Genomic DNA, 23,379 nt, shown 5'->3' on the forward strand with positions numbered 1-23,379 from the left:
CGAACTCATGTCACCCCCACCCTCAACCACAATATTCATTACCTCAATTAACAACTCCCAACCCAACCTGCTTATTTGTAGTTTGCAATGTTTCCCTCCCTCCTCTCTTTTTCTGTTTGTTCGTACTCTTCCTTATTGTGTCCAAGAGTTGTCCTGCTGCCCTATTCTCAGTTCATACCACCTATCACCTTGTTCTTCAATGAGCCTCGATTTTCGACAGTCAAAAGTCGTCGATCTTCTCTCCTTATATGTTGTTGATTCAATCAACTTGGATGCCCTGTCATGTCTATATATTCTATCCCTGTTGATGCTGCCTGTGTGTGCCTTTTCTTCAGAATTTTTTTCATCAGCCCTTTAATGACATCTCTGTCTGCTGCATTTCCTTGTCAACTTTGTTATCCTTCAGTCATTTATGAGCGTTGTTCTCTGTTAATGTTAAAGAGGCCTCAATATGGAGTTCATCATCAATCTATAATTCCAGCAATCTGTGTGTGTCTGTCTGTCTGCGACCACGGTTTCTCGACGACCGCCAGTCCGATCTGATTGAAACTTGCCAGGAATATTGCCGGGGGCCCGCAGATATGCCTTTTCGAGGTTTGATATCAATCGGAAAAGCGGTTCCCAAATTACGGCCATTTATCTGTCGGCCAATGACAAGACACGGTGCTATGACGTCACGAATGACGTCACAAGCAATATTTATTTATCTATTTATTTGCACGATCGATGGTCCGATCTGACTGAAACTTTCCAGGAATATTACCGGGGCCCCGCGGATGTGCTTTTCAAGGTTTGATATGAATCGGACGAGCGGTTCCCAAGTTACGGCCATTTATCTGTCGACCAATGACAGGACAACACAATTCTTCTTCATTTGATATGACGTCACAATTGACGCTGGGGACCTGAGTATGTTTCCCAAGTTATGGCCATTTATGATATGGTTGGTCCAATCTAATTGAAATAATGCCCCAATCCAGTCGTCGTTTACGCAGCTACGGGCCCGTACTAGTATTTGAACATTCAATTAGAGATGCACTTTCATTACCTCTGCCACAGAAGGTGAACAGAGGTTATGCATTCACACCTGTTGGGATTCGCTAGATATCCATTATTGTTCGGTTTTCCGTGTGTGTGTGTGTGTGTGTGTGTGTGTGTGTGTGTGTGTGTGTGTGTGTGTGTGTGTGTCTGCAACACGAGGCTCCACAGCACAAACCAGCAAACCAATTTCGATGAAACTTGGCGAACAGGTGCCATATGAGCTGGGAGTGTGCGCGTTTGAGTTTCGTTGCTAAGCAACCACCCGTTGCTATGCAGTGGCTGAAAAACCGCGTTTTAAGAACCCAAATGGTAACTGAAATAGCGCGGCTTCTCTGATAGGTAGAGCGACCGGACCAACTCCTGCCTATTCCTTGCATCCCCATCTAGTTATCGCGACAGCATAATATTCCTCTATCTCTCATAGTTTTCGAATGCCAGCCCTCCGAATGCGGAAAGGTGGTGAACTAGGGAATATGTTAAGTGACCTTGACCTCGGAAACCGTACATGGCGGAACGTTCAAATCCGGTGTATCGATAGAGTTTAATAACTACTGGAAAATTGAACCGCAGCATTTTTACAGATTCGAGCACCAAGGGTGTCGGGGCTGAAATACGCAAAATTCGAAAAAACACTTTTTCTCGACCTATGTTCACTATTTTCAATACTTGTCCTACAGTTTTGAATGTCGAGAAACGAGACTTCGGAATTAAACACTTAGAGATATTTAGAAAAAATTTTGTCGGGTTTTCCGTATGTGTGTGTGTGTGTGTGTGTGTGTGTGTGTGTGTGTGTGTGTGTGTGTGTGTGTGTGTGTGTGTGTGTGTGTGTGTGTGTGTGTGTGTCTGCAATGCAAGGCTCCACAGCACAAACCAGCAAACCGATTTCGATGAAACTTGGCTAGCAGGTGCCATATGCGCTGGGATTGTGCGCGTTTGAGTTTAGTTGCTAAGCAACCACCCGTTGCTATGCAGTGGCCGAAAAACCGCGCTTTAAGAACCCAAATGGTAACTGACGTAGCGCGGCTTCTCTGATAGGTAGAGCGACCGGATCAACTCATGCCTATTCCTTGCATCCCCATTGGGTTATCACGGCAGCATAACGTTCCTCTATCTCTCATAGTTTCCGAATGGCAGCCCGCCCTCCGAATGCGGAAAGGTGGTGAACCAGGGAATATGTTAAGTGACCTTGACCTTGGAAACCGTTGACAGCGGAACGTTCAAATTCGGTGTATGGATAGAGTTTAATAACTACTACAAAATTGAACCGCAGCATTTTTTCACATTCGATCATGAAGGGGCTGAAATACGCAAAATTCGAAAAAATACTTTTTCTCGACCTACGTTCACTATTTTCAATACTTGTGCTCATACTAATAATAATACTTTGATGTCATTATATTTCAGTTTATACATTGTAATTTCATTATATTTTAGTTTGATGACTCAATGAATTTTGATAACATGTGATCTGAACATCAACTGCATCTCCAATTCAACTCCTCTTGAGGCAATATTGGGATTCGGTAGATATCCCTGATAAATTAATATCATCAAGGCGAAACGTTTAGACGTAAACGAAAGCGTCTTGGCACGGTGATAGAACATGGTTGGTAGAACATTTTTTGTCATTTACACTTTCCTCCATCTCCACTCTGAGGAGTGTCAGTTGGCAAAATACGCAATAGGAAAAATGTTGCCAGGCAGAGGAACAAGTGTATGTGAACCAATACGTCTTGGCAATGAATCTTCGTCGGTGGATCGATCAGAATGAAAAGCATCGTATCCAGCGCTTCGATCCTTGTGGATCCCTCGTCGCCTACTGGCTTGTTTGTTTGTCTGTCTGTCTGTGAGAAGGATATCGCAAAATGGTGTGGACGTATTTGAAAGAAACTTGGTGGATATGTTGGGTGTGTGACAAGGATAAATTGATTCGATTTTGGTGAAGATCCAGATCCCACCGATAGGTCATATCTGGATTCACACCTGAACCAAAATCTAATCGGCTTGTTATTGTCACCTAACCAACTCATCCACCAACTTTATGAGATGTCATGCTTTGTATCGTTTTTGGCCGGATCTCTCACAGGTGAAGAATCACTTTAAAAAATCTCGGTTCTGGATCAGGATTGGGATCTTCAGCAAAATTGAATCATTTCGTATTGTCACACACCCAACCTGTCCACTAAATTTTTTCCGAATGCGACCACAACTATCTGAGTTATCCTGCTTACGGGAAGGCAGATAGACAGCAAAAGGCATGAAAACATAACCTCCATCCAATTTCAGTGGCAGAGGTAGCAACAGAAAGGGAAACAACAAACCTTTCACAGTGCTTGCCCTCCATGTTTTCTGGACATTCTGTGCAGGCCCCGGTGATTGGGTCACAGTCAGCTTGGCTTCCATGGCAATGACAGGGTTGGCAGCGAGGGAAAGCAAAGTGGTCTTTCAGGCAGGCCTTGCAGGAGGGTCCGGCCACACCGGTACGACAATAACAATGACCGCTCACCGGGTCACAAGGAGGGGACAAAGCTCCTTGGATATCACAATCACAAGCTGGGGATGCAGTGAGGAAGAGGTTTAAAAATTGCAATAAAGGTGAAAGTAAAAGGTTTTGTTTTTGTTGATGAAGCAGAAATTTCAAAATTAATGAAAATCCATATTTCAAACGAATGATGAATCGAATCCATGATTTCATTCATTTCTAAATCCTTGAGTGTTTTTTTTTTTTTTTACAAGAGCGAGGCTCAGAGAAGAGCAGGGTTAAATTTGACAATGGGGAAGTGGGGCAACAATTGGACACAACCAGGAAAGGAAAAGAGAGAGAGAGAGAGAGAGAGAGAGAGAGAGAGAGAGAGAGAGAGAGAGAGAGAGAGAGAGAGAGAGAGAGAGAGAGAGAGAGAGAGAGAGAGAGAGAGAGAGAGAGAGAGAGAGAGAGAGATAAATATATATATATATATATATATATATATATATATATATATATATATATATATATATATATATATATATATATATATATATATATATATATCGATGGAATACTGAAATTAGCAAGTAAGATGGTTGTTTTACGAAGGTTAAGGAAGCTCAGAAAAGGAGAAATTGAGGTGTGCACTCAGCCTGAATTTTTGAACTTTAACCAGGAGGGGGTTATTGGAAGAAGATGCGAGGTGGGGAGGAGGGGGGGTGAGGAGGGCAGAGGACTGAGAGTGGAGGAAGCAATGTTGGAGAATGTTTACAAGTAAACAAGAACATACGTCGACAGTTCTGCCTGGTGGCATCCCCGTAGTATCCATCCTCGCACCTCTCACACCGAGGGCCCGTCGTGTGGTACAGACATCGCAGGCAGTCTCCTGTTTTGGAATCACAAGGAGCTTCCTCCATTGGGTTTGTGTTGCTGTTGCAATTGCACTGCAAGCACTTCCTTCCAGGGTACATGGGATTCCCAAAGTATCCAGGTGCACATACGTTGCACTGGGCACCTAGGATAAATACAGCATCGATGAGTGAGAAGATCGACTCATGAAGTACCTGCCAGTTTCACGAGGGCTGTATGAGGAGATTATATTTTTTGCATGACATTTTACAACTCATTATTATGTCGCATGAGTTCTGCTTCAAATACTGCAATTACAATATCAATACAACTTATTCAGCAATTCATTGCACTTGTTTATGGAAACAATAAGTTATGAATAAAAATAAATGACAACATAAAGGCTCTATTGGAAGCTCGTACAATTTTAAACCTTGGCTTTCATGACATTGATTGAAAGTTGCATAAAATTTCCTGCTATGGACACATATTACTTGTACATCTTGAAAGTTCAACAAATAATCTGTCAAGGGAGTAACTTTGGTGGAGATTGAAGAGTCGTGTTTTGTAATACGATTTTCAGTGTTACATACTGTACATACCCACATATAATTGCCTTCTTTTATATAGTCGGAAGGATATGGATTACAAAGTTATTTTGTATCATAAACATGACATTTACTTTTCTTGGATAATGATATTGTTACGGTTGTGGAAATTCAAAGAACACCATAAGGTCCTTAGTTCAGTTATATTGCTAAGTGTGTGTTTAGATAGATTTCCCCACCGTTATTTAATGGGTTTTATTCATGTGGACAGGGCTGTGATCTTTGAGTTAGCCGTTATTCTTTGCTATCGTTATTTTGGACCAACCGCTTCACACAACCACCCTAACCACAAAGCGCCACCAATTACAACAACCACGATCACCTCAACCCTCATAACCACACCACCGCGTTTCTACCTTGGCACACAGTTGCCAGAGGCCTGGCCTTCCTCGAGGGAAAGCAGGCGGCCCCCGTTCCCCCCTCCCCCGGACGAATGGCATCGCCACAGTGAATTTCACCCTGCAAGGGACAAAGAGAACTACCGCGGCGGCGCGCGTCCCTAATTTGGCAAGAAAACGCTTCCTGTGAGAAGTTTCCCGCATGTTCTGGAAGGAGGGCGGGGCGAGGGCGGAGGGCGGAGCGGGGGTAATAAAAAGGGCGCACGGAGCGTTCGCTCTCGCTCTCTCTCTCTCTCTCACTCTCTCTCTCTCTGGAGTTGCTGCTGGGGTTGCTGTCGTTGCTGGTGTGGTTACTGCCACTGGACGCAGCGTAAGGAGCTGTGCTGCTGCTGCCGGAGCTGCATGGAGATCTGGGCTCGTGTCCGAGTCGGGAGCTGGGAGCGGTCAGTCGGTGGAGGTCCGGGGGTCGCGAAGGAGACGTGGGCTGGAGGTGCAGCCCCGCGGTGTCGCGCGAACCTGCGCATGCGTGTGGGGAGAGCCGGAGAGAGCTCGCCTGCCACTTGGCAAGGCCCGAGCTCAACCGCGGCTACGCTAACTGCCGTGGGGACTGGACGTCGCGACTCGCCCCATCAAAGCACCACGAGGGTGCAGGTAACCTGCAACGGTCTCGTGGGGCCTTTTCGGTCACCAAAGCCCCACGTTATAAAGGCCCACAGGCCCAGTCTGACTCCCTTGTCTATGAGGGTGGTCTTTTTCCTGGGTTTTTGCTTTGAATGCATGTTGAGGTGCCATGTCTGTCAATTAGTAAGACTGTTAAGTGATTGTGTAGAACGGTTGTAGTTCTTTTTGCATTACTTTTGCTTTTGTCGATTGCATAATTGCATACGTGCATGCCTGCGTACGTGCTGTGTATAATAAATGTGCTTGTTTAAATGTACCACGTTTGTCGTGTCATTTTCCCCCATTGAAGTGCCATATTGTTTTTCGGAATACTAGCGGGCTTTTTAATAACCAATAAAATAATTGGGTCCGGCGAGGTCTGGCGATAACACCCCGCTCGTTTATCCCAGAACGGAACGAACCGCTTAAGCGATTCGTGTCCAAGCAGGCCTTCGCCGAGGTACGGTCTCTCATTAGGTTACCTGCGTGAATACTTGGGTATATCAATATTCGGCGATTGACCCTGTCGCGCTCGGGTAGAATACGGACTAGGCCGTGGTGGGGTTAAGAACCCACCCGTGACTGGTTTCTGGCGTTGTTCCAGAAAGTCGCGACTGAATTGCTCGTCCGGTGGGCGTGCTGCTGCTATTAGTGGAAAGCGGTCGGGCGCACGCCGGCGAGCGCAGATTCGTAACAATATCAATTCAAGTGTTCAATGTGGTCAAGGGAATCAGCCAATCAGGGGAATCTTCAGAGGTGGAAGAAAAACTTGTTCACAAAAGTCAGATGATAGTAATTTGTACTAATAAAAGGCAAAGTGTGTGTGTGTATGTGTGTGTGTGTGTCAGTGTGTGTGTGTATGTGTGTGTCAGTGTGTGGATGTGTGTGTCAGTGAGTGTGTGTCAGTGTGTGTATGTCAGTGTGTGTGTGTGTGTGTGTGTGTGTGTGTGTGTGTGTGTGTATGTGTGTGTGTTTGTCAGTGTGTGTGTCAGCATGTGTGTGTCAGTGTGTGTGTATGTGTGTCAGTGTGTGTTTGTATGTGTGTCAGTGTGTGTGTATGTGTGTTTCAGTGTGTGTCAGTGTGTGTGTCTGTCAGTGTGTGTGTGTGTGTGTCAGTGTGTGTTTGTATGTGTGTCAGTGTGTGTGTATGTGTGTTTCAGTGTGTGTGTCAGTGTGTGTGTCTGTCAGTGTGTGTGTCTGTCAGTGTGTGTGTGTGTATGTGTGTGTGTGTGTCAGTGTGTGTGTATGTGTGTCAGTGTGTGTGTGTGTGCGTCAGTGTGTGGATGTTTTTTATGTGTGTCAGTGAGTGTGTGTCAGTGTGTGTATGTGTATGTGTGTCAGTGTGTGTGTGTGTGAGAGTGTGTGTATGTGTGTGTCAGTGTGTGTATGTGTGTGTTGTCAGTGTGTGTCTGTACGTGTGTGTGTATGTGTGTCAGTGTGTGTGTGGGTGTGTATGTGTGTATGTGTGTGTCAGTGTGTGTGTGTGTGTGTATGTGTGTATGTTTGTCAGTGTGTGTATGTGTGTCACTGTGTGTGTGTATGTGTATCAGTGTGTGTGTTTGTGTGTGTGTGTGTCAGTGCGTGTGAGTGCCAGTGTGTGCGTGTGTGTGTGTGTGTGTCAGTGTGTGTGTGTGTCAGTGTGTGTGTGTATGTGTGTCGGTGTGCGTGTGTGTGTGTGTATGTTTGTCAGTGTGTGTGTGTGTGTGTCAGTGTGTGTGTGTGTATGTGTCGGTGTGTGTGTGTGTGTGTGTGGTGTATGTGTGTCAGTGTGTGTGTGTGTCAGTGTGTGTGTGTGTGTGTGTCTCCTCCATAACTCCAAAACTATAAAACCTAGCAGGCTGAAACTTTTCATGCATACAAAGAGAACTCCAAGGAAGTGCAAGAGTGAAAATTGGATGTTTGGGTTAATTGAAACACCCCTTCTGAAGATAATTAACGCCTTATTTAATTATATCCTTCATCAGGCGATCCTCGGCCACCTCGCTCTCTGGGTCATAAGGCGTTTCCTGGGAAACCTCGCTCGGGTCTGAAGCCGACATGTTTTTTGGCCTGCTCAACCTTGCCTTGACGAGGAACAGGCCGCAACGATTTCTTAATGATAAAGTTTTTTTGTCACTTTCTCCACTCATATCGAATGCCTATTCATCATAGCTATGAATCGCTGTATACATCACTGTTGTAAGTGCTATAGTTTAGGAGCTTGGAGTGATTTCATGCATGATCTGATCCGATTTTCCACGATCTACTCTCAAGGACTAATTAAAGTATATCATCATATTATTATTTTACTTTTGATGATGGATATCGTTCGGATTAAGTAAGTGTCGAAATCCGTTGTGAAATCTGATAATTTAAAGAAATGACGAGTTTTATAACTAAGCCGATATACCTATTTACTTCAAGCAAGCAAGGTTCTTGTTCCCTCCTCTATATATACACAAGAAAATGTGAACTTTCCAAACCATTAAACATCTTTTTCAACTGTTTGGAGAATTATATTGAATGAACAAAAAATTGAGGAATGTAACAAAATTAAGCAGCTTCATTGAGCTGCATGATTTAATTCATTCACTGCTACACATTACGCCCTGTCCCCCAGAGGGACTGCCTATCCAGAGCATCTGCCAGATCTGTGTCGATATTTTCTGAGGTTTTGTGAGGTGCTCTTCAGGGAATCAAAGCAAATCTGGTTAAAAAAAAAACATGGACGTTTTAAAATAGTTTTATGTTGTGCAGACTCCAAATCGATGTACCACATGATGTGCACAGACGAGCAGGCAAAATGGCGGATTTTCTGCAATGTTTATTTCACTGGCGATTGAACTTTGCGATCTCTCCAGTGTTGTTCTGCATTAAGCTGTAATTATTTTGTGGTTGAAGCCATCTTATTTCATTAATTCACATCGCTACGAATCGCTGGGAACATTGAAATGCTTATAAACAACCGGAGACATTAGCGTTCATGGCTTGACATTTTTGGTGTCTCCGGGAGGTGTATGTTTAATGTGTTTCTAATCGTGTGCCAAACGAGTAGTTTATCAACCATTTCGTTGGAGTGCCCTTGAGTGCTTCAGCCACTTGGCGAGCGCTCTCCAAGCTGCTCAGTTGTTCATTTCGGGAAAGGTACCCATGCTCTCAATGGAACATTGATTAGACAGACGCACGTTTCCGCCTGTGTTGAGCCCTGTGGTGCTGTGCAGTTGGTGCATCAGGAGATGTCTCATCCGCTGAAAATGTGCAATTTTATTTTTACAGGACATCATTTTGATTTTACTTTTTGTACAATCTCCTTTTTAACATAATCCACCCCCACTTCGACATCGACACATACATAAAAACAATAAGGTCCTTCCGACCAGGTGTTTGCGATTATCTGGCTGTGAAGGCATAAAGCAGAGTGTGACATTTTGTGTTATGTGGCTTGATAGATTTTTAAATTTAATTTTGCTAATTTCCCACTTGAATTCCACTTTCATAGAACTCTGTTTCAAGGTAAATATTTGTGTTTGTCGTTTTTGTGTAGTGTGTGTGTGTGTGTGTGTGTGTGTGTGTGTGTGTGTGTGTGTGTGTGTGTGTGTGTGTGTGTGTGTGTGTGTGTGTGTGTGTGTGTGTGTGTGTGTGTGTGTTGGTTCTAATCTCCATAAGTGGGCTCCAGAAGGTGCAACGGATCCCTCCCAGGTCTCAAAGTATCCACCGGTGTGTGTGTGTGTGTGTGTGTGTGTGTGTGTGTGTGTGTGTGTGATTGGTTGGTATCGCCATATGTGGGTTCCAGAATGTGGAATGGAGTCCTCCCAGGGCAGGCTCAAAGTATCCACCTTCATTTTGGTAAGGGGTCATGATTCATGGACCAAGCTGTGAAGTTTTTTTTTGTATATGTGGGTTTCAGAAGGTGGAACGGATCCCTCTCAGGTCTCCAGGTATCCACCATCATGTGTGTGTGTTTATGTGTGTGTGTGTGTGTGTGTGTGTGTGTGTGTGTGTGTGTGTGTGTGTGCGTGTGTGCGTAAGTTGCTGTTGTTGCCTGCTATCTCCACATGTGGGTGGGTTTCAGGAGGTAAAATAGAGACCTGCTTGGTGTCAACGTGTGTGTGTGTGTGTGTGTGTGTGTGTGTGTGTGTGTGTGTGTGTGTGTGTGTGTGTGTGTGTCTATCTCACATGCACCCCTCCTTTCCGCAGTGAACAGCAATGTTTGGTGAGGTGTCGCTATTCCCACATACCCCCTCGCTCCCCATCCTTTATTCTCTCTGCCTCCCTCCCTCCTCTCACCCTACACCTGCCTCATCTCTTTCTCCTCCCCTCCCCCTTTTATTGTCCCCATCAGTGCCCATCAGTGAAGCGACAGGTTGTATTTGCTGGTGTAGAATAAAAATGACGTTTCAACAGAGGAGATAGAATAAGGAATGCATGAAACTAGAAAATGTGTGGAAGTCGTCATTAAGGATTGGAGATCTTGGGACTATGAGTGCAGTTATGAAAAAGTTTTACATCAATGACATTGTTAAATGACAAGTTGACGGCACGAGAGTCGAGAGGAAAGTATGAAAATTAAAAAAAACACCAGGATGTGTGAAATAAATGAAAACTTTTAAACCAAATCTCAGCGTTACCCTGTCGTAAGTATTGCAGGAAGTACTTTCCCATGGTTAAAATTTTTCTAAGTCATTGGCTCTGTATGCGGATCAGGCTGTGTTTAGGAATGATGACAAAGAATAATTTTATCCCGTGCCTGAGTTCCAGTGTTTCCAATCTCTCTGAGTTGTGTGGCCTGACATTTCACTACGAGGTTATGCATTACCCCTCACCTGCGTATCCATTTTGGCAGCTGCAGGTGATCTTCCTGGTGATTGGATCTTGAGAACAGGAAATGCCGTGATAACGCCCACTGTCTGGAGGACCGGGACATGGACAAGGCCGGCAGCCCACAGCCGGGTCACCGTAGGATCCTTGAATGCACCTGTGGGTACACGGGGGAAACCGAACATCTAAGATAAGACTTCACTATATATGGACATAAATCCTCCATTGCTCACATTTGTTTTGAATACAGTCAGGGCTCGTGAAAGAGCTAAGACAAGAAGAAAGGCCTGGTTGTCAGGTTTCCACCAAAGGTAAGCAGGTGAATAAAAGACATGAGCTTATTTTGTGTGTGGTACTTGCATGTTATTGAGAACGTTTACTTATTTGTGTTGCATCGAGTTATCTCTGATAGCTTGGCTGCACTTGCTTGCAGTAATTACACAGCTCAGATTATAAAGAAATTAAAACAAGATTAATGTTTTAAAACCTCTCTGCCTCAAGTCTTCGACCTCATCAACCACAACTTCATCCTTTCATCCCCCCCCCCCCATACCTTTGTTCATGACAACAGTCTGATCCACCAGCTGTTGAGTTAGATGTTAGGGGTGTTACGATCCCTATTGCTGTCAATCCAATCAACTGCAATCCACCTTAGTTCACAGAAACACAAGCTATGTTGAACCAGATGCAACTGGGTGAAGCTCCTGTGATCTGTGGCATCCATGATCAACTTCTCAAGGCAGGTGGAATTGCTGCAATTTTGTGCTCTGCCTGAAACACGGGCATCATTCCACCTGACTGGAAGAGGGGCCTTGCTGTTCCTCTCTGGAAAGGGAAGGGCGATCACCAGGAATGCAGCAATGACCAAGGGGTGACACTGCTCTCAGTGCCGGGCAAGGTCTTTGCTCAAATAATTCTTGATAGGGTTCACCACCATCTGCTTGAGCACCAGTGTCCAGAGCAGTCAGGCTTCATACCAAAGAGGTCAATGATTGACTTGCTCTTTGGGTCCTTACCAAATGCAGACGAGAGTTTCGGCAGGGGCTGCTTGCAGCCAATGTTGATCTCTGTAAAGCGTTCGATTCAGTGAATCGGGATGCCCTCAAGAGGAACCTTGGTCTTCGTGGGGTGCCACCAAAACTGATAAACCTGATGTCTGAACAATACTCTGGTATTGAGAGTGCTGTGTGATGTGGTGAAACCATCTCCGACTTATTTGCAGTTGGTACTGGAGTTCGTCAGGGGTGTGTACTAGCTCCCACACTTTTTAGCACTTGTATGGACGAGATTCTGGGGAGGATGTCAGAGAGATCAAGCTGCGGTGCATCCTTTGGGAACGTCAAGATCTCTGACCTTGATTTCGCAGATGATTCAGTCATCTTTGTGGATACTTTAGATATCCTTTTGGGGGCCCTCGAGGTGCTGAATAAGGAGACGGAGCTGCTGGGATTATGAGTTTCCTGGGTCAAAATGAAGATCTGGCCTTTCAATGACATGTTGGATGCTGCTATCTTGTCTGTACCTGTTTGTGGTGAGGATGTTGAGTTCACACGGAGATTTACTTTCCTTGGCAGTGATATTCATGTCTCTGCTGGCTGTGAGCAAAAGGTCAATAGACGTCTGGGGCGTGCCTGGGGAGTCATGGATTCACTGGATCATGGGGTGTGGTGCTGTGTTGTCGGTACAGGAGGACGAAAGTCCGAGTCTTCAGGTCCTTTGTGCTTCCAGTCTTGCTCTATGGATGTGAGATTTGGACTCTGACCAGGGATCTCAGATTGACACTAAATCCCTTTAGTACCAGGTCTCTTCAGAGAAACCTTGGCTATCGCTGGTCGGACTTTGTGTCCAACGAGCGGTTGCTGAGAGAGACTCAAATGAGATTTGTTACCTGCATAGTCCGTGAGCGTCAGCTGCAGCTGTATATACATGTGGCTTGTTTTCCTGATGCTGATCCTGCTCATCAAATTCTCTCAGCAAGGGAGCCTCATGAGTGGAGGATGCCAATGGGCCGACCAAGTGCCTCATGGTTGCAGCAGGTTGATCAGCATCTCAAGGAGATGGGGATGGTCCATGCATCTGCCTGGGGGATAGCCAGAGGCCCCTGGAGTACCGGTGGAAAGTGTATGCAGCGACGCGCTGCTCCGGCGCATGCTCCCTTACCTGACCTGACCTCACGAGCCTGTTCAAGCATAGACTGGTCTAAATAACTAAATACGAATCATATATTTAGTAATCTTATGGGTCTCAGGATGGAGTTTATTACATTTGAAGTATGAACTGGAGATGCAATTTTATTGGATAAATTCTGAGGTACAGGACAGGTGCCATTGCGTATTAATGAAAGCAGTGAGCATAGCATGCTCGACTTGGAGAAAAGGAGTCACCAGGCATGATAGTCTGAAATTGGAGGGCGGTGCTTTTGTTTTTGCTTTCCAAATGCTGGCAGCAGAATCCTGATGAAGCCTGGAGGAAAGAAATGTAGTAAAGCCACAATCCCTGCTTTTGATGACCGATTTGACCCATCGCTGAAGGTGAAAGTTTCACGGATAAAGACAAAACAAAATTATTGGTTTTTATCCAAATGCAGGTTTTTCTTTTGGCCTATAAATCTGTAAAATATCATGGCCTGATATTCCAGCGAATAAACGGTGATTGAGGAAAGGGAAAAATAATGATTTAATGTTTGCAAATAATACAGTTGGGAATACAGCAACAAGGCACGACCATTGAACAATGAGGTATGAACAATAGCAGTGCAAAACAACAGAAAAGTAAAGAACAAACCTGTCACAATGTTCGCCTGCCGTGTTTTCCCGACAATCTGTGCAGGCCCCGGTGATTGGGTCACAGTCAGCTTGACTTCCATGGCAACGACAGGGTTGGCAGCGAGGGAAAGCAAAGTGGTCTTTCAGGCAGGCCTTGCAGGAGGGTCCGGCCACACCGGTACGACAATAACAATGACCGCTCACCGGGTCACAAGGAGGGGACAAAGCTCCTTGGATATCACAATCACAAGCTGGGGATGCAGTGAGGAAGAGGTTTAAAAATTGCAATAAAGGTGAAAGTAAAAGGTTTTACGTTTGTTGACAAAGCGGAAATTTCAAATTGAAAAGAAAATCCTTATTTCAAACATTCAAGTACGACTTAAATAAAATACATTATTTAATTAATTTCCAAATTCCTTCAGTGTTGTTTTTTTTCTTCAACAAGAGTGAGGAGCATGGAACAGCAAGGTTAAATTGACAATGGGGGAAGTGGGACAACAACAAGGAACAACCAGCATGGGAATCATGGACAGGAAAGGAAAAGAGAGAGAGGGATCATGAAAGAGAAAGAAAGGAAGAGGGAGAGAAGGAGAGAGTGATGAGAGGGAACAGTGAAATCAGCAAGGAGAGGGGGTTGGGTTAGGAAGGGTTAATGGGAATAATAGAGACATTGGGTCAGGAAGGGATGACATGAGATGGCGGTGCACTGCCTCTTTATCCCTGAATGGAAGAGAGATAGAACAACCTCGTGAAGGTGGTTACACAGGTGGGAGAAGCGAGCAATAAAAGAGTTGAGGTGTGCAGTGAGCCTGGATTTCTCAGGTTTAACCAGGAGTGCATCCTGGAGTTGCGAGGGTAGGTCAGATGTTTCAGAGAGTGAAAGAAGCAAAGTTGGAGAATGTTTGTAAGTAAATGAGAACGTACGTCGACAGTTCTGCCTGGTGGCATCCCCATAGTATCCATATTCACACCTCTCACACTGAGGGCCCGTCGTATGGTACAGACATCGCAGGCAATTTCCTGTATTCGGATCACAAGGAGTTTGATCCATTGAGTTTGTGTTGCCATTGCAATTGCACTGTATGCACTTCCTTCCAGGGTACATGGGATTCCCAGAGTATCCAGGTGCGCACACATTGCACTGATCACCTGGGAGGAGAAATACAGTGTGGGCGAGTGAGGAGATCAACTCATAAAGTGCAACTCAGTTTCAAGAGGGCTTTAATTGAGTGGAGGAAAAAGGTGATATGGAGATTATGGCTTATATATATATATATATATATATATATATATATATATATATATATATATATATATATATATATATATATATATATATATATATATGACATTTTATGACTGCTTTCAAGTCGCAGGAGTCCTGCTGGCGTTTTAAGGAGTGGAGACATGGGACCCCAAGAGTATCTAGGTGCAGAAATTGCACTGGGCACCTGGAAGGAGAGAATCATTGTAGAGATGGTGTGTCAATCCAATTATGTCATTCCATCCAGTTTTTCGGGGTGTTGGCTTACTATTATCTACCATAGTTAGGCCACCAAGTGCCTAGATACTTTAATGGGTTCTCTACACTCTGCTGTGCCTTTCTCTTTACTCTTCCCCATTCGGTTTACCTGCTGTTCATAATGTCAGTCTGTGATTTACATAACCTGCCTGTTTACATAACCCAACATTTCCATCTGATTGATTTCACCCTGTTGTATGGACCTTACCCACTCAATTAATTCAGTTCAGCTCTTCCTCGAGCATAGACCCTCTCGTGGCCCAACTCCTCTCCTATGGCGCCGAAGCATGGCAACGTTTTATGACATGCTCTCTTATTTATTGTAATTTTCACCTTCTTATCAGTGCCAAATGTCGTCGCTACTATCACATACGACCGCCAGCAGCTATTAGACATCAGAACGAGAGTTAATGAAGTGACCTTTTGTCCGAATGTGGATAAAAATGACTGTTTCCCAAATGCTTGAGAACAAATGACTTTGCCGTTCATGCAAACACGGCAAGCGAGGAGGTGTTTTGGTAAGAATACCTTGCTGTTCATCTTGACCACCATGCCCTCGTATTCACCTTGCTAATCTACAGTCCATGGACAACAAACTTGATTAACTTTTTTGCCGCATTCGACACCAACGTGATATGAGTGACTGCTGTGCTTTCTGCCTCATCGAGATGTGGCTTGATGCCAACATCCCGGATATTGCTATCCAATCAGATGGATTATTGGTGTATTTAATGGACAGATTGAAGGAGATTACTGATAAGGTAAAAGTAGGTGGGGTATGTTTCTTTAAAACACCTCCTGGTGTACATACGTTGAGATTATTTCTCAGTTCTGTTCATCGAATATGCAATGCTTGGTGATCAAGTGCCGTCCCCACGACTTGCCTCAGGAATTCTCATCAGTTATCCTGACTGCTGTTTACATACAACCACAAGCCAATGCCATAACAGCATTTCATGAACTCTCGGATATTATTTTTCGCTACGAAAAATACTCTGATGCTATTTCAATCGTTGCTGGAGATTTCAACCATTCCAACCTCAAGAAGGTGCTTCCCAAGTAATTCCAACATGTCACATGTCCAACAAGAGGCAATGAGACTTTAGACCACTGCAACACAACAATCAAGGGCGCTTATCATTCGGTAGCACGCCATCACTACGGTAAATCTGATCACGCTTCAGTTTTCCTGATACCAGCACATAAAGAAGAACTTAAATGTTCAAAGCCTGTCATAAGGTCCATGCAGCGCTGGTCAGAATCATTCATTGTTCAGCAACAAGGGTGTTTCGAGACAGACCGGAACATATTTAAGGACTCATCTGCCGATCTGGATGAATACACGGACACTATTACCCATTATGTGAAGTTTTGTATCGAAACCTGTGTTCCAACTAAATTGGTTCGGATCTGTCCCAACCAAAAGCCAAGCTTCAACAGGGATATTCATGACAAACTACGGGCAAGGGCTGACACATTCAAAAGCAGGTGATGAATCTATGTACAAAAGATCACGCTGTGGGGCTATCGACGCTGTCAAGCAGTAGTACAGAGTCAAGTTGGACGATCAATTAAATGGGAAAGATTCACGCCGACGATGGCAGAGGCTCCAGGCCATTACATCGTTACATCATGCCCCTATCAGCATTGATTGGCTACATGTTAAGACTGAGTTCTTTCAAATTCCTAGGCATCCACATTTCATCCGATATGTCCTCTACTCTGAATACTGGATGCATCGCTAAAAAGGCCCAGCAGCACCTGTACCTCCTCGGACGGTTGAAAAAATTGGTGTGCATCATGACATTTTACTGAACTTTGACCGTAGTGTTATTGAAAGTATTTTAACAGGATCGATTATCGTTTGGTTTGGCAACATCCCTGCACACGACCTCAAGTTGTTGGACAGAGTTGTTCGTGTTGCGCAGGGATCATTGGTATTGACCTTCCTGCACTCGAAGTTATCTACATGTCTCGATGTTTTGCCAAAGCCTCAAATATTCTAGTCATCGTGCATTTAACATGTTTGAACCACGACATTCTGGCCGTCGGTATCACAGTATTAAAACATCCACCAGCCGTTTCAGGAATAGATTTATAAGAGTGCTGTTCGACTTTTAAAACAATGAATCTTGATTTTTACATGTCAAATAAGATATATTTTTCTTTTTACTTTGAGAGCACTCGTATTCAAAGAATTCCAGTGTCATTACTGTGATATTCATGTGTGCTACATATGGCAATAAAATTATCTGTATCTATATCTGCAGTTAAACCTAGAACGGCACTCAGTAGAGCGCATACCTCTAACAAGTGCCAGGCTGAACAGTTTACGTTTTGTTTCCCACTGATAGGTCGGATCTGCATCAGGACCTTAATCAAAATATAATCTGCTTGTTTTTGTCACCTTCTCAACCCGTCAACCAAGTTTTGTCCAAATCCATCCACAACTTTTTGAGATATCGTGCCATATATCATTTTTGGGCACATCTCTCAATCGTGAAGAATCACGTTTGTAAAAAAAAATCTCGTATCTAGATCCGGAATCGGATCTTCACGAAAATCGAATCAATTCGTCATTGTCACACTCCCAACCTGTCCACCAAATTTCATCCAAATCCTTCTATAAGTTTTTGATATATCCTGCTCACAGACAGACAGGCAGACAGACAGACAAATAGAGAGACAGGGGTGATGACATTACCTCTGTCCACTGAGAAATAGGTTATTCCTGTTAAGTTGTTGATGAAAAGATATCAATTAGTTACCTTACAAAATATAAAGCTGCAACAACAATGTGTGTTGTTGGTGATCGCAATCCAATGACATCTCATTTTGCTGTTTAAGTATTTTTTTGTCAAAGCCTAAATCAGATGACATCATAACCTACAAACACCTTGTTTCGACAGGCGTTTCTCGTTAACTTGAGGTTACATTTATCTCCAGTAACTTCGCTAGTGCCTGGATGGGGAGGCCTTCACTCAAGGCTGAGTATTGTTGGCTGAAGGATGACGGGATAACTCGGGCAGCAGTGTGCCTGCCTCTGAACAGGGTCTTGGTCGTGGGTTAATTACCTTGTGCAGAGCAATTTGACTAAAACAACAAGCCTGGTGCAGTTCCAGGAGGGGTACTGCATCCTTGAGCATGACTTTCTTCAGATGTGAATGTGCATCCATGCTGTGCCGTCCACACATGTTTCCTTCTTCTGAGGAGAGCAAGCAATCATGTGACTTCAGATACTCTGGTCAAATTCCTTGTCTAAGTTCATTATAAAGGAATAGGGATGCTGATTTAGGATGAAGAAGCTCACGATATAACTCACAATCTTTCCACAAGCTGGAAAATCAAATTATAATATGAACACTTATTACCTTTTTCCTCCACTCAACTCTTACAATCAACATCTCACCTCAATAAACAACACAGATGTTGTAAAAAATAAATAAATAAATAAATAAATTCCGCGGGCAAAGGTATAACAACCTTTCAAAGACTGAACAGATAATTATACGAGTGAAAGAGCAAATCAGGTATTCAGGAATTCCTTTGTGAATGAGTATGTGAAGGAATCAGTGAAAGATACATTTTCAGGACTTTCACCTTCATATCCCTTTTGACAGTTGCAAGTGATCTGCCTGGTGACTGGATCTTGATAACAGGAAGTGGCGTGGTAGTACCCACTGTTGGGATGACCAGGACAAAGGCATGGCTTGCAACCCACCGCCGGGTCACTGTAGTATCCTGGAATGCACCTGCAGGTACAGTAGAGAAAAGAACATCACAGGTATGCCTCGATCTTGTCATTCATCGATGATGGTAAATTGTGGATGAAAAAAGACAACAAAAGGAATGTGGACCTTTCACAGCGCTCTCTGCCAGTGTCATCCGTGCACTCCAGACACGCCCCAGTGATGGGGTCACAACCGAGTGAATTTCTTGGGCAACGGCACGGCTGACAGTTTGGGAAACCGAAGTGATCTGCCAGACAGGCTTTGCAGTGTGGTCCAGCCACTCGAGGTAGACAACGGCAAGAGCTGGTTGCAGGGTCACAATGAGGGGACAGACTACCTCGGGGGTCACAGTCACAATTCGGAGCTGTAAATACAGACAAACAAAGCAAGAGGAGCCTTTGTGATGCATATTTACGAAATTGTATTTGTAGAGCATCATACTTAACAGAATAACAAAGAGAAATATGACATGAGGATGTAAAAATAATAAGGGTTTAAACTCAAGAGTTGATGATAACTTCTTGGAAAGGGTGTTAATCCAGCCATCTCACCTGTCGTCATGGATGTAAAAGTGTCATGGTAAGTTTTACAAAAGTGGGTCCCACCTCCCACTGGTATATCAATATCAAAGTGAGGATGGGTCAGTAAAGTACAGGGAGGGGCGTGTAAATGTGTAAACAGGCCACCATCATAACAAGAGTAAAACGACCTCTTCCTATGCCTGATTTTTCTCGTCTATCTTTGGGTAATTGCAAAGTCTTAAGCATTGATTCACCCAATGTGGATCCCAGTGATCATCACCAACACAATCATCATCATGGACCATGCTCTATAGTCTATACAGAACGTCGGTTCTATCCAAGTAGTTTATTGGCTCGGGTTACAATCCAAGATGGGTCAATTCTCCGAAGCAGGATACTTGGCTGAGTGTGCATGAATTTTGAATTGGTTCAGGATTCCGGTGATAGCTCGCCTACTCTTCATGAAGGACACCATTGGATCTTTAACAGCCAACAACTCATGGCAGCAGATGTGACATCAAGTTTAACATCTATCCGAGGGATGCTCACACATTGATGAATCGCCCTGGGTGTGAATGACCGGGATGATAGTTTAGAGTCGGGTCGAGATACATACTCAAGCTAGACAGCTTGGAGGCGAGTGTGTGTACTTCTAGGCTATCCTTGCCAACCCATCCTTGTGCTGTAAATGCATAATATTGTTACATGCAAAAATGGGGGCGGGGTGCGATGGGGGAGGGGGTAGCTCGACTGGGTAATTGTCGTATGGTCCATGCGTTTTCAATAGGTTAGATTGCCATGTAACAGGGATCTGACAGAGTCAGTTATTTGTTACCCGTGATGCTGAGTAGGCAGCATATGTAATTTAGAGACAGGGAAGAGAAATTAATTTTGGATGTGAAAACCTTTTGTTTGTGGGCGGGGATAGGTGAGGATTTCCCATCGCAGAAGCACACGTGTCAGATGTGTGCAACTAGGCCAATTACGATCTCTCCGGCCAGATTGTGCCAGCCATGGCATCACAGTGTGCTGCAGTCAGAAGAGGCAATGCACATTTATCTTTGTTAGGGCCATCCCGTGGGTGGCAGCCCAGAGGAGCGCTCTACCTTGGAGGAAGAAGAGAACTCTGCCTCTCAGCAGAGAACCAAACAGGCTCATGTGAAAGGAGGATGGAAACCTCGCTTGGAGGAGGCGTCGTGTTAAAGGAGCACAAACAAGTGGTTCACAGAGTTTTGTGACAGACATTGATTGTGGCTTTATCTCTGTGGATTCGACCCAAGCTGGGATCACCCTGTGGTTTTGGAAGGCCTGGTGAAAGAAGATGGAGAGCAGACGAGGAGGGCTCAGTCTAAAAAGGACAAAGGGCGCCACGAGGCCTGGTTGAGGAGCTTCTCGTTGCTTGCATTTCTCGTGACTGATTTTCATCGTGCTTTGTTTGGCTTTCTGAATCTTGGGTGCTACTTGTTTCTGGTGTTGCTTATGGCAGTTTTACTTTGTCTTTACATAGACTTCGTCACTGGATTTCATCTCACACCTGGTTTCCAAAGTGGGCTGCATTGAGTCCTGCGTCCATCCTGTGCATCATAGACAACAGGGAAGTCTCGCCTGCATTGTTATCGTGTTCTAAAATTGTGATCTGTCTCGCCTTTAATGGGTTAGGATTTGAGCATTTAACACTCATAATTGTATTTAGGTTTGCGTGTTCCCATTCTCGTCTTTGTCTTTTGACTCGCTTGGTTTGTTTCGTTTTATCGTGTCTCGTCTGCCTTCTTCCCGGTGCTATGCAATACAAAATTAATCCTATAAAAGGTAAGAAAGGATGGTTGAGCTATCTGCTTCCCGTGTGTGTGTGTCATGGATTTTTGCCTTATTTAGACGACTTTGAGGAACGGCAAAGTAGAGTAATAACTGAACGCAGTGCCACAAAAGCCAGTTTGAGCCATCGCCGAAAGGTCCCGACTCTGAGGAATCCTGTATTAACAGGTAGTAGGACGTGGCAGGATGTGTAAAATTGAATTCTGCAATACTTTATGCTAAAGTCAAGCTTGGATTTCTATTTTTATGTGGAAAGGATAAGAATTTACGAAATTTAATAACAAACTTACAGACACAGTTGTAGCTTGCATGACAACCCACAGAAGCTGTTCAAAACTCAAAAAGCAGATACATGATCTGATCTGAAATGGATACATGGGTATCTGTAGAGATTTCTCAAGCAATCACCACATCCATAAAGGCGCCACTGCTTTCACCACAGTAGGGTGAATAGACTGATTCTGGCTCACTTTCCCCATGTTAATGAATGGGGGATTCTCAGCGATTCATATTTTTTTCCCAAAAAAATAAACCCCCTTTTCATCCCAACCTGTTGAATTCTCTGCTGTTGAAATATCTAAAACATGTAAGTGAATGGAGATTTTAATAGCCTCCCCTTTGAGCCGAGGAGCACTTTTTTTCAAATAACCAATGCATATTGTTTAGCTCACTCATTGAACCTATAAAGATTTGTTCATTCTCAAATTCCTTCAATAGTTTAATTTTCTTTGCACAATAATCCCCATCTAAAATATTTAAAAATAAAACATTTGAATCTTTTTATTATTCAAGATACCCCTTTTGTGTCATTATGAAATGATAAACTTCTCTCAATGCTCTCACCTGACTACCTCCTGAGCCTCAGATTTTTTTTTGCATAAGCCACACCCACTTTCCATGAGGTATTTTTCATAAGCCCCACCCACTTTTTATTAAGCCCCACCCGCTTTCACGATGTATTTCATAGGCCACGCCCAGTTTTGCAAAGCCACGCCCACTTTTACTAAGCCCCGCCTACTCTTACATCATTTCCAGTTAATCTCTGACCCACAAAGAATTCACTAGAAAATCCTAGAGTGTTATGTTTTTGAAAAATTTCCCAACGAAGGCTTGCCTGGGCTTGCCCAGGGAATTTCCAAAGGAAACCATAGCAACCAGTCTTTCTCCATAAAGCATCAAACCCAGACTCCATTTTAAACATTTTTTTACTTTTATTGACAATGGAGTGCTGTGCTGGGCTTGAGTGGGATGACTTTGGAGTTCCTTGGAGTTCTACTACTTGTATGGAACTAAACCTTCAAGTTGATGAACTGGATTCAAACCTCTTATCTATTGAGGTAAGATTTTATTTTCCTATTTACAGAGTTTGATTTAAGCATATAATCATTAAACAATTAAATAACTTAATTAATACATTATTATTTTCTCTCACAGGAAATTGTATCTGAAATACAAAATGAAAATACTGCTTTTGCCACAACTTGGGATGAAATTGTTGGTTTGGTTGAAGACCTAATGAGCAACCAAGACCCACAGAACGAGCTCGTCCTTGATGACCCAACCAAAGAGTTATACCTTGGAGACCAGCAAAATCCTGAAAAAGAGTTTTACAGCAATAGTACTCATTGCGGGTTATCAAGACAATACCCACTGAACAAGTTATACCTTGATGAGCCAGAACACAAGTTTTACCTTGGAGACACACAATTTTGAAAAAAAATCAGTAAATGAGTTCTGCCTTGATGGTTTAATAACTACCTTGGAGACTCGGGAAAAGGGTTCTGCCAAGATGGTTCTAAATATGGAACCTACCTTGGAGACTCACAAATTTCTGACATTTTGAAAAATGGAGATTTCCTTGATGATCCACAGTTATACTATGTGAGATCTATTACTGAAACCCATAAAAATTGGAAAAATGGAGTTTTCCTTGATGATCCACAGTTATACTATGTGAGATCTATCACTGAAACCCACAATATTTCTGGAAATTGTGGTTCTACCTTGGAGTCTTGGATAGATGGTTATATTTTTGGAGACTTGAAATGTGGGTTCTGGCTTGATAACTCACAATGTGATACATATCTTGGAAACTCAACAGGAATGTGGTTATACCTTGGAGAGTTGGAAAGTTGGGTTTATTTTGGAGACTTTAAATGTGGTTTTTACAAAGACTCTTGGGGATCTCAACCTATCAATGTAGTTCTTTGTTGGATGGTGCTTGATGAGAGCAATATCAAGAAAGTTCTGGGAAGAAAGTGCACG

At 43.7% G+C, this 23,379-nt stretch overlaps 1 protein-coding gene across 3 annotated transcripts in view; it reads right to left on the reverse strand.

Annotated features, from left to right (window-relative positions):
- Positions 1 to 23,379, reverse strand: part of LOC147008814 (laminin subunit alpha-2-like) — a 212,048-nt gene that overhangs the window by 57,919 nt on the left and 130,750 nt on the right. For all 3 annotated transcript variants that reach the window (XM_085863848.1, XM_085863849.1, XM_085863847.1), the window contains 7 exons: positions 18,905 to 19,142; positions 18,648 to 18,799; positions 14,450 to 14,674; positions 13,545 to 13,776; positions 10,766 to 10,917; positions 4,299 to 4,523; positions 3,363 to 3,594 (listed from right to left, as the gene is read on the reverse strand). In XM_085863848.1, the coding sequence (XP_085719974.1) occupies positions 3,363 to 3,594; positions 4,299 to 4,523; positions 10,766 to 10,917; positions 13,545 to 13,776; positions 14,450 to 14,674; positions 18,648 to 18,799; positions 18,905 to 19,142 (1,456 nt within the window). The remainder of the gene's footprint in view (positions 1 to 3,362; positions 3,595 to 4,298; positions 4,524 to 10,765; positions 10,918 to 13,544; positions 13,777 to 14,449; positions 14,675 to 18,647; positions 18,800 to 18,904; positions 19,143 to 23,379) is intronic.

Source organism: Eptatretus burgeri, chromosome 18 (assembly GCF_056783735.1).
Source record: "Eptatretus burgeri isolate ZD-2024b chromosome 18, Ebu_testis_v1, whole genome shotgun sequence".
In the NCBI taxonomy this organism is placed as follows: Eukaryota; Metazoa; Chordata; class Myxini; order Myxiniformes; family Myxinidae; genus Eptatretus; species Eptatretus burgeri.